Source organism: Coregonus lavaretus (genome assembly GCF_964263955.1).
Source record: "Coregonus lavaretus genome assembly, contig: HAP1_SCAFFOLD_1723, whole genome shotgun sequence".
Lineage (NCBI taxonomy): Eukaryota > Metazoa > Chordata > Actinopteri > Salmoniformes > Salmonidae > Coregonus > Coregonus lavaretus.
In genome coordinates this window covers 24808-37500 of record NW_028165779.1, presented here as the reverse complement: position 1 = coordinate 37500, position 12693 = coordinate 24808, and the positions used below count along the sequence as shown (strand labels likewise).

At 40.9% G+C, this 12693-nt stretch overlaps 1 protein-coding gene across 1 annotated transcript in view; it reads right to left on the bottom strand.

Moving 5' to 3' along the window:
* Positions 1–12693, bottom strand: part of LOC311115495 (2-hydroxyacylsphingosine 1-beta-galactosyltransferase-like) — a gene marked incomplete at its 5' end in the record, with an annotated part of 36827 nt that overhangs the window by 4893 nt on the left and 19241 nt on the right. The window contains one exon of the mRNA XM_084190660.1: positions 2961–3037. Within this exon, the coding sequence (XP_084046786.1) occupies positions 2961–3037 (77 nt within the window). The remainder of the gene's footprint in view (positions 1–2960; positions 3038–12693) is intronic.

Here is a 12693-nt window from a genome sequence, read left to right as displayed (position 1 = left end):
GGCCCTGGTCCTAACAGTGTCGTGATATGGGCCCTGGTCCTAACAGTGTTGTGATATGGGCCCTGGTCCTAACAGTGTCGTGATATGGGCCCTGGTCCTAACAGTGTTGTGATATGGGCCCTGGTCCTAACAGTGTCGTGATATGGGCCCTGATCCTAACAGTGTCGTGATATGGGCCCTGGTCCTAACAGTGTCGTGATATGGGCCCTGGTCCTAACAGTGTCGTGATATGGGCCCTGGTCCTAACAGTGTCGTGATATGGGCCCTGGTCCTAACAGTGTTGTGATATGGGCCCTGGTCCTAACAGTGTTGTGATATGGGCCCTGGTCCTAACAGTGTCGTGATATGGGCCCTGGTCCTAACAGTGTCGTGATATGGGCCCTGGTCCTAACAATGTTGTGAAATGGGCCCTGGTCCTAACAGTGTCGTGATATGGGCCCTGGTCCTATGATATGGGCCCTGGTCCTAACAGTGTTGTGATATGGGCCCTGGTCCTAACGGTGTCGTGATATGGGCCCTGGTCCTAACAATGTTGTGATATGGGCCCTGGTCCTAACAGTGTTGTGAAATGGGCCCTGGCCCTAACAGTGTTGTGATATGGGCCCTGGTCCTAACAGTGTCGTGATATGGGCCCTGGTCCTAACAGTGTCGTGATATGGGCCCTGGTCCTAACTGTGTTGTGATATGGGCCCTGGTCCTAACAGTGTTGTGATATGGGCCCTGGTCCTAACAGTGTCGTGATATGGGCCCTGGTCCTTACAGTGTTGTGATATGGGCACTGGTCCTAAAAGTGTTGTGATATGGGCCCTGGTCCTAACAGTGCCGTGATATGGGCCCTGGTCCTAACAGTGTCGTGATATGGGCCCTGGTCCTAACAGTGTTGTGATATGGGCCCTGGTCCTAACAGTGTTGTGATATGGGCCCTGGTCCTAACAGTGTCGTGATATGGTCCCTGGTCCTAACAGTGTCGTGATATGGGCCCTGGTCCTATGATATGGGCCCTGGTCCTAACAGTGTTGTGATATGGGCCCTGGTCCTAACAGTGTTGTGATATGGGCCCTGGTCCTAACAGTGTTGTGATATGGGCCCTGGTCCTAACATTGTCGTGATATGGGCCCTGGTCCTAACAGTGTCGTGATATGGGCCCTGATCCTAGCAGTGTTGTGATATGGGCCCTGGTCCTAACAGTGTTGTGATATGGGCCCTGGTCCTAACAGTGTCGTGATATGGGCCCTGGTCCTAACAGTGTCGTGATATGGGCCCTGGTCCTAACAGTGTCGTGATATGGGCCCTGGTCCTAACAGTGTCGTGATATGGGCCCTGGTCCTAACAGTGTCGTGATATGGGCCCTGGTCCTAACAGTGTCGTGATATGGGCCCTGGTCCTAACAGTGTTGTGATATGGGCCCTGGTCCTAACAGTGTCGTGATATGGGCCCTGGTCCTAACAGTGTCGTGATATGGGCCCTGGTCCTATGATATGGGCCCTGGTCCTAACAGTGTCGTGATATGGGCCCTGGTCCTAACAGTGTTGTGATATGGGCCCTGGTCCTAACAGTGTCGTGATATGGGCCCTGGTCCTAACAGTGTTGTGATATGGGCCCTGGTCCTATGATATGGGCCCTGGTCCTAACAGTGTTTTAATATGGGCCCTGGTCCTAACAGTGTCGTGATATGGGCCCTGGTCCTATGATATGGGCCCTGGTCCTAACAGTGTTGTGATATGGGCCCTGGTCCTAACAGTGTCGTGATATGGGCCCTGGTCCTAACAGTGTTGTGATATGGGCCCTGGTCCTAACAGTGTCGTGATATGGGCCCTGGTCCTAACAGTGTTGTGATATGGGCCCTGGTCCTAACAGTGTCGTGATATGGGCCCTGGTCCTAACAGTGTTGTGATATGGGCCCTGGTCCTAACAGTGTCGTGATATGGGCCCTGGTCCTAACAGTGTCGTGATATGGGCCCTGGTCCTAACAGTGTTGTGATATGGGCCCTGGTCCTAACAGTGTCGTGATATGGGCCCTGGTCCTAACAGTGTCGTGATATGGGCCCTGGTCCTAACAGTGTCGTGATATGGGCCCTGGTCCTATGATATGGGCCCTGGTCCTAACAGTGTCGTGATATGGGCCCTGGTCCTAACAGTGTTGTGATATGGGCCCTGGTCCTAACAGTGTCGTGATATGGGCCCTGGTCCTAACAGTGTTGTGATATGGGCCCTGGTCCTATGATATGGGCCCTGGTCCTAACAGTGTCGTGATATGGGCCCTGGTCCTAACAGTGTTGTGATATGGGCCCTGGTCCTATGATATGGGCCCTGGTCCTAACAGTGTTGTGATATGGGCCCTGGTCCTATCAGTGTCGTGATATGGGCCCTGGTCCTAACAGTGTCGTGATATGGGCTATTTGGGACTCAGTTAATATCTTGGGATATATAATATAATTGGGACCCATCCAGTGTGACTGAGGTGAGTTACTAACCAGCTGCCAGACATCCCTCTGAGACACAGGGCAGCAACAGCCATAGTGTGTGTTTGAATCATTGACTGTTAATGATATAATGAGTTATGTATTTCTCAGCTCAGGGTCACCTCTCCTCTCCTCTCCTCTCCTCTCCTCTCCCCTCCTCTCCTCTCCTCTCCTCTCCTCTCCTCTCCTCTCCTCTCCTCTCCTCTCCTCTCCTCTCCTCTCCTCTCCTCTCCTCTCCTCAACCTTGCCTCTCACCTCCTCACCCCTCCTCAATCTCGCCTCTCCTCTACCCTCCTCACCCCTCCTCACCCTAACCCCTCTTCACCCCTCCTCTCCCCTCCTCACCCCTCCCCTCCTTCCCTCCTCACAGACAGACAGACAGAGAGACAGAGAGACAGAGAGGGAGGGAGGGAGGGAGAGGGGGAGGGAGGGAACAAGGACAGGAAAAAAGAAAGATCAAAAAGAACAGAGAACATGAAGTAGAGAAGTGCTTCTTACCCAACAGGTCATTTTGAGGCATCCAATCCACCAGCTTGGTATTGTTGCCTAGGTTACTGGGCGGAACCCCCGAGAACCTACAGACAGACAGACAGACAGGTTAGACAGACAGACAGACAGGTTAGACAGACAGGGAGGTAGACGGTTAGAATGACGCATTGTTTTTTTTTTTCTTACCCCACGATGTCTGGACTACTGCCGGGTTTTACTGTTATACCTGATAACACACCTGGTGTCCCAGGTCTAAATTAGGCCCTGATTAGTGGGGAAGAATGACTGGTGTCCCAGGTCTAAATCAGTCCCTGATTAGAGGGGAACAATGACTGGTGTCCCAGGTCTAAATCAGGCCCTGATTAGAGGGGAACAATGACTGGTGTCCCAGGTCTAAATCAGGCCCTGATTAGAGGGGAACAGTGACTTGTGTCCCAGGTCTAAATCAGTCCCTGATTAGAGGGGAACAATGACTGGTGTCCCAGGTCTAAATCAGGCCCTGATTAGAGGGGAACAATGACTGGTGTCCCAGGTCTAAATCAGGCCCTGATTAGAGGGGAACAACGACTGGTGTCCCAGGTCTAAATCAGGCCCTGATTAGAGGGGAACAATGACTGGTGTCCCAGGTCTAAATCAGGCCCTGATTAGAGGGGAACAATGACTGGTGTCCCAGGTCTAAATCAGGCCCTGATTAGAGGGGAACAACGACTGGTGTCCCAGGTCTAAATCAGGCCCTGATTAGAGGGGAACAACGACTGGTGTCCCAGGTCTAAATCAGGCCCTGATTAGAGGGGAACAACGACTGGTGTCCCAGGTCTAAATCAGGCCCTGATTAGAGGGGAACAATGACTGGTGTCCCAGGTCTAAATCAGGCCCTGATTAGAGGGGAACAATGACTGGTGTCCCAGGTCTAAATCAGGCCCTGGTTAGAGGGGAACAATGACTGGTGTCCCAGGTCTAAATCAGGCCCTGGTTAGAGGGAACAATGTGAACAAACAGCAGTGGAACTGGCTTCCAAGTCCAGATTTGAATTGGACTTGAGGTTGGCGGTCTGTAGTAGTACACTACAGAGAAGTACACTCCATTCAAGAACACTTTCCACATTTGATATGAGGTTTTTAATAGTGTTATGATGTCATGTGATAGTATCATGGGGACCAGGTTAGAGTTACTAGATAATTGGCTTGGGGCCACGGAGTCTACATTCCGTTATGTCAAAGGAGATTACTGATGTTTATGATAGCATGGTCGACGGACAGGATATAGTGACTTGGGGGGTAAAGGGTAATAACAGCAAAGAATGGAGCGCCCATGATGAGTGGATCTTTGTTCTGGAGTGAGGGAGATGGTAGAGGCAAAGCTCTGTCCTTCTGTTATAACTAACCATGGTACCATATTAAATATCTAATATGAACCCCCCCCCCCCATCAAAAGTGTCTTAAGTATATTCTGATATCCTTGATCACTTGATACCCTAGAAACTCATCATAACAACATTCTATCACTTCATGGCAGTTGGAAAGAGCCCAGGGGTGTAGGGTGAAGTCGCCCCTAATGATGAAGGTCAGGATTGGGGAAGAGGAAGCTGGTCCTAAATCTCTCCACCCGTAAGAGTGTCCTGCCACATGACTAAATGGCTCCAGTGTTTATGACCTGAGAGCTGAGAGAAACACCTCTGTCACTGGGACATTTACATGCATTCATTATCTCACTCTCCCTTTCTCTCCACCAAATCGCTCTCGCTCTATCTTCCCCACTCTCTCTCTCTCTCTCTCTCTCTCTCTCTCTCTCTCTCTCTCTCTCTCTCTCTCTCTTTCTCTCCACCAAATCGCTCTCGCTCTATCTTCCCCACTCTCTCTCTCTCTCTCTCTCTCTCTCTCTCTCTCTCTCTCTCTTTCTCTCCACCAAATCGCTCTCGCTCTATCTCCCCACTCTCTCTCTCTCTCTCTCTCTCTCTCTCTCTCTCTCTCTCTCTCTCTCTCTCTCTCTCTCTCTCTCTCTCTCTCTTCTCTCTCTCTCTCTCTCTCTCTCTCTCTCTCTCTCTCTCTCTCTCTCTCTCTCTCACTCCTCTCCATGCCTCCTCACACCCTCCTTCCTCCCCCTTTCTCTCTCTCTGTTCTGTCTTCTCTCTGTAATGACTCCCTTGCTGCATCATTATCACCTTCACTCATTAAAAAACAACATGATGACACACACACACACACACACACACACTCTCTCTCTTTCTGTGGTATGGCTGTATCAACATAGACTTTAGACTCAAAGGGAAGACCACAGCAGGAGGACTGGTCCAGCATCACTGTAGGGAATAGGGTTTTGACCAGATATATTGTAGTCTATATAGGAATAGGGTTTTGACCAGATATATTGTAGTCTATATAGGGAATAGGGTTTTGACCAGATATATTGTAGTCTATATAGGAATAGGGTTTTGACCAGATATATTGTAGTCTATATAGGAATAGGGTTTTGACCAGATATATTGTAGTCTATATAGGGAATAGGGTTTTGACCAGATATATTGTAGTCTATATAGGGAATAGGGTTTTGACCAGATATATTGTAGTCTATATAGGGAATAGGGTTTTGACCAGATATATTGTAGTCTATATAGGGAATAGGGTTTTGATCAGATATATTGGTCTATATAGGGAATAGGGTTTTGACCAGATATATTGTAGTCTATATAGGTTATAGGGTTTTGACCAGACATATTGTAGTCTATATAGGGAATAGGTTTTGACCAGATATATTGTAGTCTATATAGGGAATAGGGTTTTGATCAGATATATTGTAGTCTATATAGGAATAGGGTTTTGACCAGACATATTGTAGTCTATATAGGGAATAGGGTTTTGACCAGATATATTGTAGTCTATATAGGGAATAGGGTTTTGACCAGATATATTGTAGTCTATATAGGGAATAGGGTTTTGACCAGATATATTGTAGTCTATATAGGGAATAGGGTTTTGACCAGATATATTGTAGTCTATATAGGGAATAGGGTTTTGACCAGATATATTGTAGTCTATATAGGGAATAGGGTTTTGACTTGATATATTGTAGTCTATATAGGGAATAGGGTTTGACCAGATATATTGTAGTCTATATAGGAATAGGGTTTTGACCAGATATATTGTAGTCTATATAGGGAATAGGGTTTTGACCAGATATATTGTAGTCTATATAGGAATAGGGTTTTGATCAGATATATTGGTCTATATAGGGAATAGGGTTTTGACCAGATATATTGTAGTCTATATAGGTAATAGGGTTTTGACCAGACATATTGTAGTCTATATAGGGAATAGGGTTTTGACCAGATATATTGTAGTCTATATAGGGAATAGGGTTTTGATCAGATATATTGTAGTCTATATAGGGAATAGGGTTTTGACCAGACATATTGTAGTCTATATAGGGAATAGGGTTTTGACCAGATATATTGTAGTCTATATAGGGAATAGGGTTTTGACCAGATATATTGTAGTCTATATAGGGAATAGGGTTTTGATCAGATATATTGGTCTACATAGGGAATAGGGTTTTGACCAGATATATTGTAGTCTATATAGGGAATAGGGTTTTGATCAGATATATTGTAGTCTATATAAGGAATAGGTTTTTGACCAGACATATTGTAGTCTATATAGGGAATAGGGTTTTGATCAGATATATTGGTCTATATAGGGAATAGGGTTTTGACCAGATATATTGTAGTCTATATAGGGAATAGGGTTTTGACCAGATATATTGTAGTCTATATAGAGAATAGGGTTTTGATCAGATATATTGTAGTCTATATAGGGAATAGGGTTTTGACCAGATATATTGTAGTCTATATAGGGAATAGGGTTTTGATCAGATATATTGGTCTATATAGGGAATAGGGTTTTGACCAGATATATTGTAGTCTATATAGGGAATAGGGTTTTGATCAGATATATTGTAGTCTATATAGGGAATAGGGTTTTGACCAGACATATTGTAGTCTATATAGGGAATAGGGTTTTGACCAGATATATTGTAGTCTATATAGGGAATAGGGTTTTGACCAGATATATTGTAGTCTATATAGGGAATAGGGTTTTGACCAGATATATTGTAGTCTATATAGGGAATAGGGTTTTGACCAGATATATTGTAGTCTATATAGAGAATAGGGTTTTGACCAGATATATTGTAGTCTATATAGGGAATAGGGTTTTGACCAGATATATTGTAGTCTATATAGGGAATAGGGTTTTGACCAGATATATTGTAGTCTATATAGAGAATAGGGTTTTGACCAGATATATTGTAGTCTATATAGGGAATAGGGTTTTACCAGATATATTGTAGTCTATATAGGGAATAGGGTTTTGACCTGATATATTGTAGTCTATATAGGGAATAGGGTTTTGACCAGATATATTGTAGTCTATATAGGGAATAGGGTTCTGACCAGATATATTGTAGTCTATATAGGGAATAGGGTTTTGACCAGATATAATGTAGTCTATATAGGGAATAGGGTTTTGACCAGATATATTGTAGTCTATATAGGGAATAGGGTTTTGACCAGATATATTGTAGTCTATATAGGGAATAGGGTTTTGACCAGATATATTGTAGTCTATATAGAGAATAGGGTTTTGACCAGATATATTGTAGTCTATATAGGTAATAGGGTTTTGACCAGATATATTGTAGTCTATATAGGGAATAGGGTTTTGACCAGATATATTGTAGTCTATATAGAGAATAGGGTTTTGACCAGATATATTGTAGTCTATATAGGGAATAGGGTTTTACCAGATATATTGTAGTCTATATAGGGAATAGGGTTTTGACCTGATATATTGTAGTCTATATAGGGAATAGGGTTTTGACCAGATATATTGTAGTCTATATAGGGAATAGGGTTCTGACCAGATATATTGTAGTCTATATAGGGAATAGGGTTTTGACCAGATATAATGTAGTCTATATAGGGAATAGGGTTTTGACCAGATATATTGTAGTCTATATAGGGAATAGGGTTTTGACCAGATATATTGTAGTCTATATAGGGAATAGGGTTTTGACCAGATATATTGTAGTCTATATAGGGAATAGGGTTTTGACCAGATATATTGTAGTCTATATAGGGAATAGGGTTTTGACCAGATATATTGTAGTCTATATAGGGAATAGGGTTTTGACCAGATATATTGTAGTCTATATAGGGAATAGAGTTTTGACCAGATATATTGTAGTCTATATAGGGAATAGGGTTTTACCAGATATATTGTAGTCTATATAGGGAATAGGGTTTTGACCAGATATATTGTAGTCTATATAGGGAATAGGGTTTTGACCAGATATATTGTAGTCTATATAGGGAATAGGGTTTTGACCAGATATACTGTAGTCTATATAGGGAATAGGGTTCTGACCAGATATATTGTAGTCTATATAGGGAATAGGGTTTTGACCAGATATATTGTAGTCTATATAGGGAATAGGGTTTTGACCAGATATACTGTAGTCTATATAGGGAATAGGGTTCTGACCAGATATATTGTAGTCTATATAGGGAATAGGGTTTTGACCAGATATATTGTAGTCTATACAGGGAATAGGGTTTTGACCAGATATACTGTAGTCTATATAGGGAATAGGGTTCTGACCAGATATATTGTAGTCTATATAGGGAATAGGGTTCTGACCATATATATTGTAGTCTATATAGGGAATAGGGTTTTGACCAGATATATTGTAGTCTATATAGGGAATAGGGTTTTGACCAGATATATTGTAGTCTATATAGGGAATAGGGTTTTGACCAGATATATTGTAGTCTATATAGAGAATAGGGTTTTGACCAGACATATTGTAGTCTATATAGGGAATAGGGTTTTGACCAGATATATTGTAGTCTATATAGGGAATAGGGTTTTGACCAGATATATTGTAGTCTATATAGGGAATAGGGTTTTGACCAGATATATTGTAGTCTATATAGGGAATAGAGTTTTGACCAGATATATTGTAGTCTATATAGGGAATAGGGTTTTGACCAGATATATTGTAGTCTATATAGGGAATAGGGTTTTGACCAGATATATTGTAGTCTATATAGGGAATAGGGTTTTGACCAGATATATTGTAGTCTATATAGGGAATAGGGTTTTGACCAGATATATTGTAGTCTATATAGGGAATAGGGTTTTGACCAGATATATTGTAGTCTATATAGGGAATAGGGTTCTGACCAGATATATTGTAGTCTATATAGGGAATAGGGTTTTGACCTGATATATTGTAGTCTATATAGGGAATAGGGTTTTGACCAGATATATTGTAGTCTATATAGGGAATAGGATTCTGACCAGATATATTGTAGTCTATATAGGGAATAGGGTTTTACCAGATATATTGTAGTCCATATAGGGAATAGGGTTTTGACCAGACATATTGTAGTCTATATAGGGAATAGGGTTCTGACCAGATATATTGTAGTCTATATAGGGAATAGGGTTTTACCAGATATATTGTAGTCCATATAGGGAATAGGGTTTTGACCAGACATATTGTAGTCCATATAGGGAATAGGGTTTTGACCAGATATACTGTAGTCTATATAGGGAATAGGGTTTTGACCAGATATATTGTAGTCTATATAGGGAATAGGGTTTTGACCAGATATATTGTGGTCTATATAGGGAATAGGGTTTTGACCAGATATATTGTAGTCCATATAGGGAATAGGGTTTTGACCAGATATATAGTAGTCCATATAGGGAATAGGGTTTTACCAGATATATTGTAGTCTATATAGGGAATAGGGTTTTGACCTGATATATTGTAGTCTATATAGGGAATAGGGTTTTGACCAGATATATTGTAGTCTATATAGAGAATAGGGTTTTGACCAGATATATTGTAGTCTATATAGGGAATAGGGTTTTACCAGATATATTGTAGTCTATATAGGGAATAGGGTTTTGACCTGATATATTGTAGTCTATATAGGGAATAGGGTTTTGACCAGATATATTGTAGTCTATATAGGGAATAGGGTTCTGACCAGATATATTGTAGTCTATATAGGGAATAGGGTTTTGACCAGATATAATGTAGTCTATATAGGGAATAGGGTTTTGACCAGATATATTGTAGTCTATATAGGGAATAGGGTTTTGACCAGATATATTGTAGTCTATATAGGGAATAGGGTTTTGACCAGATATATTGTAGTCTATATAGGGAATAGGGTTTTGACCAGATATATTGTAGTCTATATAGGGAATAGGGTTTTGACCAGATATATTGTAGTCTATATAGGGAATAGGGTTTTGACCAGATATATTGTAGTCTATATAGGGAATAGAGTTTTGACCAGATATATTGTAGTCTATATAGGGAATAGGGTTTTACCAGATATATTGTAGTCTATATAGGGAATAGGGTTTTGACCAGATATATTGTAGTCTATATAGGGAATAGGGTTTTGACCAGATATATTGTAGTCTATATAGGGAATAGGGTTTTGACCAGATATACTGTAGTCTATATAGGGAATAGGGTTCTGACCAGATATATTGTAGTCTATATAGGGAATAGGGTTTTGACCAGATATATTGTAGTCTATATAGGGAATAGGGTTTTGACCAGATATACTGTAGTCTATATAGGGAATAGGGTTCTGACCAGATATATTGTAGTCTATATAGGGAATAGGGTTTTGACCAGATATATTGTAGTCTATACAGGGAATAGGGTTTTGACCAGATATACTGTAGTCTATATAGGGAATAGGGTTCTGACCAGATATATTGTAGTCTATATAGGGAATAGGGTTCTGACCAGATATATTGTAGTCTATATAGGGAATAGGGTTTTGACCAGATATATTGTAGTCTATATAGGGAATAGGGTTTTGACCAGATATATTGTAGTCTATATAGAGAATAGGGTTTTGACCAGACATATTGTAGTCTATATAGGGAATAGGGTTTTGACCAGATATATTGTAGTCTATATAGGGAATAGGGTTTTGACCAGATATATTGTAGTCTATATAGGGAATAGGGTTCTGACCAGATATATTGTAGTCTATATAGGGAATAGGGTTCTGACCAGATATATTGTAGTCTATATAGGGAATAGGGTTTTGACCAGATATACTGTAGTCTATATAGGGAATAGGGTTTTGACCAGATATATTGTAGTCTATATAGGGAATAGGGTTTTACCAGATATACTGTAGTCTATATAGGGAATAGGGTTTTGACCAGACATATTGTAGTCTATATAGGGAATAGGGTTCTGACCAGATATATTGTAGTCTATATAGGGAATAGGGTTCTGACCAGATATATTGTAGTCCATATAGGGAATAGGGTTTTGACCAGATATATTGTAGTCTATATAGGGAATAGGGTTCTGACCAGATATATTGTAGTCTATATAGGGAATAGGGTTTTGACCAGATATATTGTAGTCTATATAGGGAATAGGGTTTTGACCAGATATATTGTAGTCTATATAGGGAATAGGGTTCTGACCAGATATATTGTAGTCTATATAGGGAATAGGGTTTTGACCAGATATATTGTAGTCTATATAGGGAATAGGGTTTTGACCAGATATATTGTAGTCTATATAGGGAATAGGGTTCTGACCAGATATATTGTAGTCTATATAGGGAATAGGGTTTTGACCAGATATATTGTAGTCTATATAGGGAATAGGGTTCTGACCAGATATATTGTAGTCTATATAGGGAATAGGGTTCTGACCAGATATATTGTAGTCTATATAGGGAATAGGGTTCTGACCAGATATATTGTAGTCTATATAGGGAATAGGGTTTTGACCAGATATACTGTAGTCTATATAGGGAATAGGGTTTTGACCAGATATATTGTAGTCTATATAGGGAATAGGGTTTTACCAGATATACTGTAGTCTATATAGGGAATAGGGTTTTGACCAGACATATTGTAGTCTATATAGGGAATAGGGTTCTGACCAGATATATTGTAGTCTATATAGGGAATAGGGTTCTGACCAGATATATTGTAGTCCATATAGGGAATAGGGTTTTGACCAGATATATTGTAGTCTATATAGGGAATAGGGTTCTGACCAGATATATTGTAGTCTATATAGGGAATAGGGTTTTGACCAGATATATTGTAGTCTATATAGGGAATAGGGTTTTGACCAGATATATTGTAGTCTATATAGGGAATAGGGTTCTGACCAGATATATTGTAGTCTATATAGGGAATAGGGTTTTGACCAGATATATTGTAGTCTATATAGGGAATAGGGTTTTGACCAGATATATTGTAGTCTATATAGGGAATAGGGTTCTGACCAGATATATTGTAGTCTATATAGGGAATAGGGTTTTGACCAGATATATTGTAGTCTATATAGGGAATAGGGTTTTACCAGAGATATTGTAGTCTATATAGGGAATAGGGTTTTGACCAGATATATTGTAGTCTATATAGGGAATAGGGTTTTACCAGATATACTGTAGTCTATATAGGGAATAGGGTTTTGACCAGACATATTGTAGTCTATATAGGGAATAGGGTTCTGACCAGATATATTGTAGTCTATATAGGGAATAGGGTTCTGACCAGATATATTGTAGTCCATATAGGGAATAGGGTTTTGACCAGATATATTGTAGTCTATATAGGGAATAGGGTTTTGACCAGATATATTGTAGTCTATATAGGGAATAGGGTTTTGACCA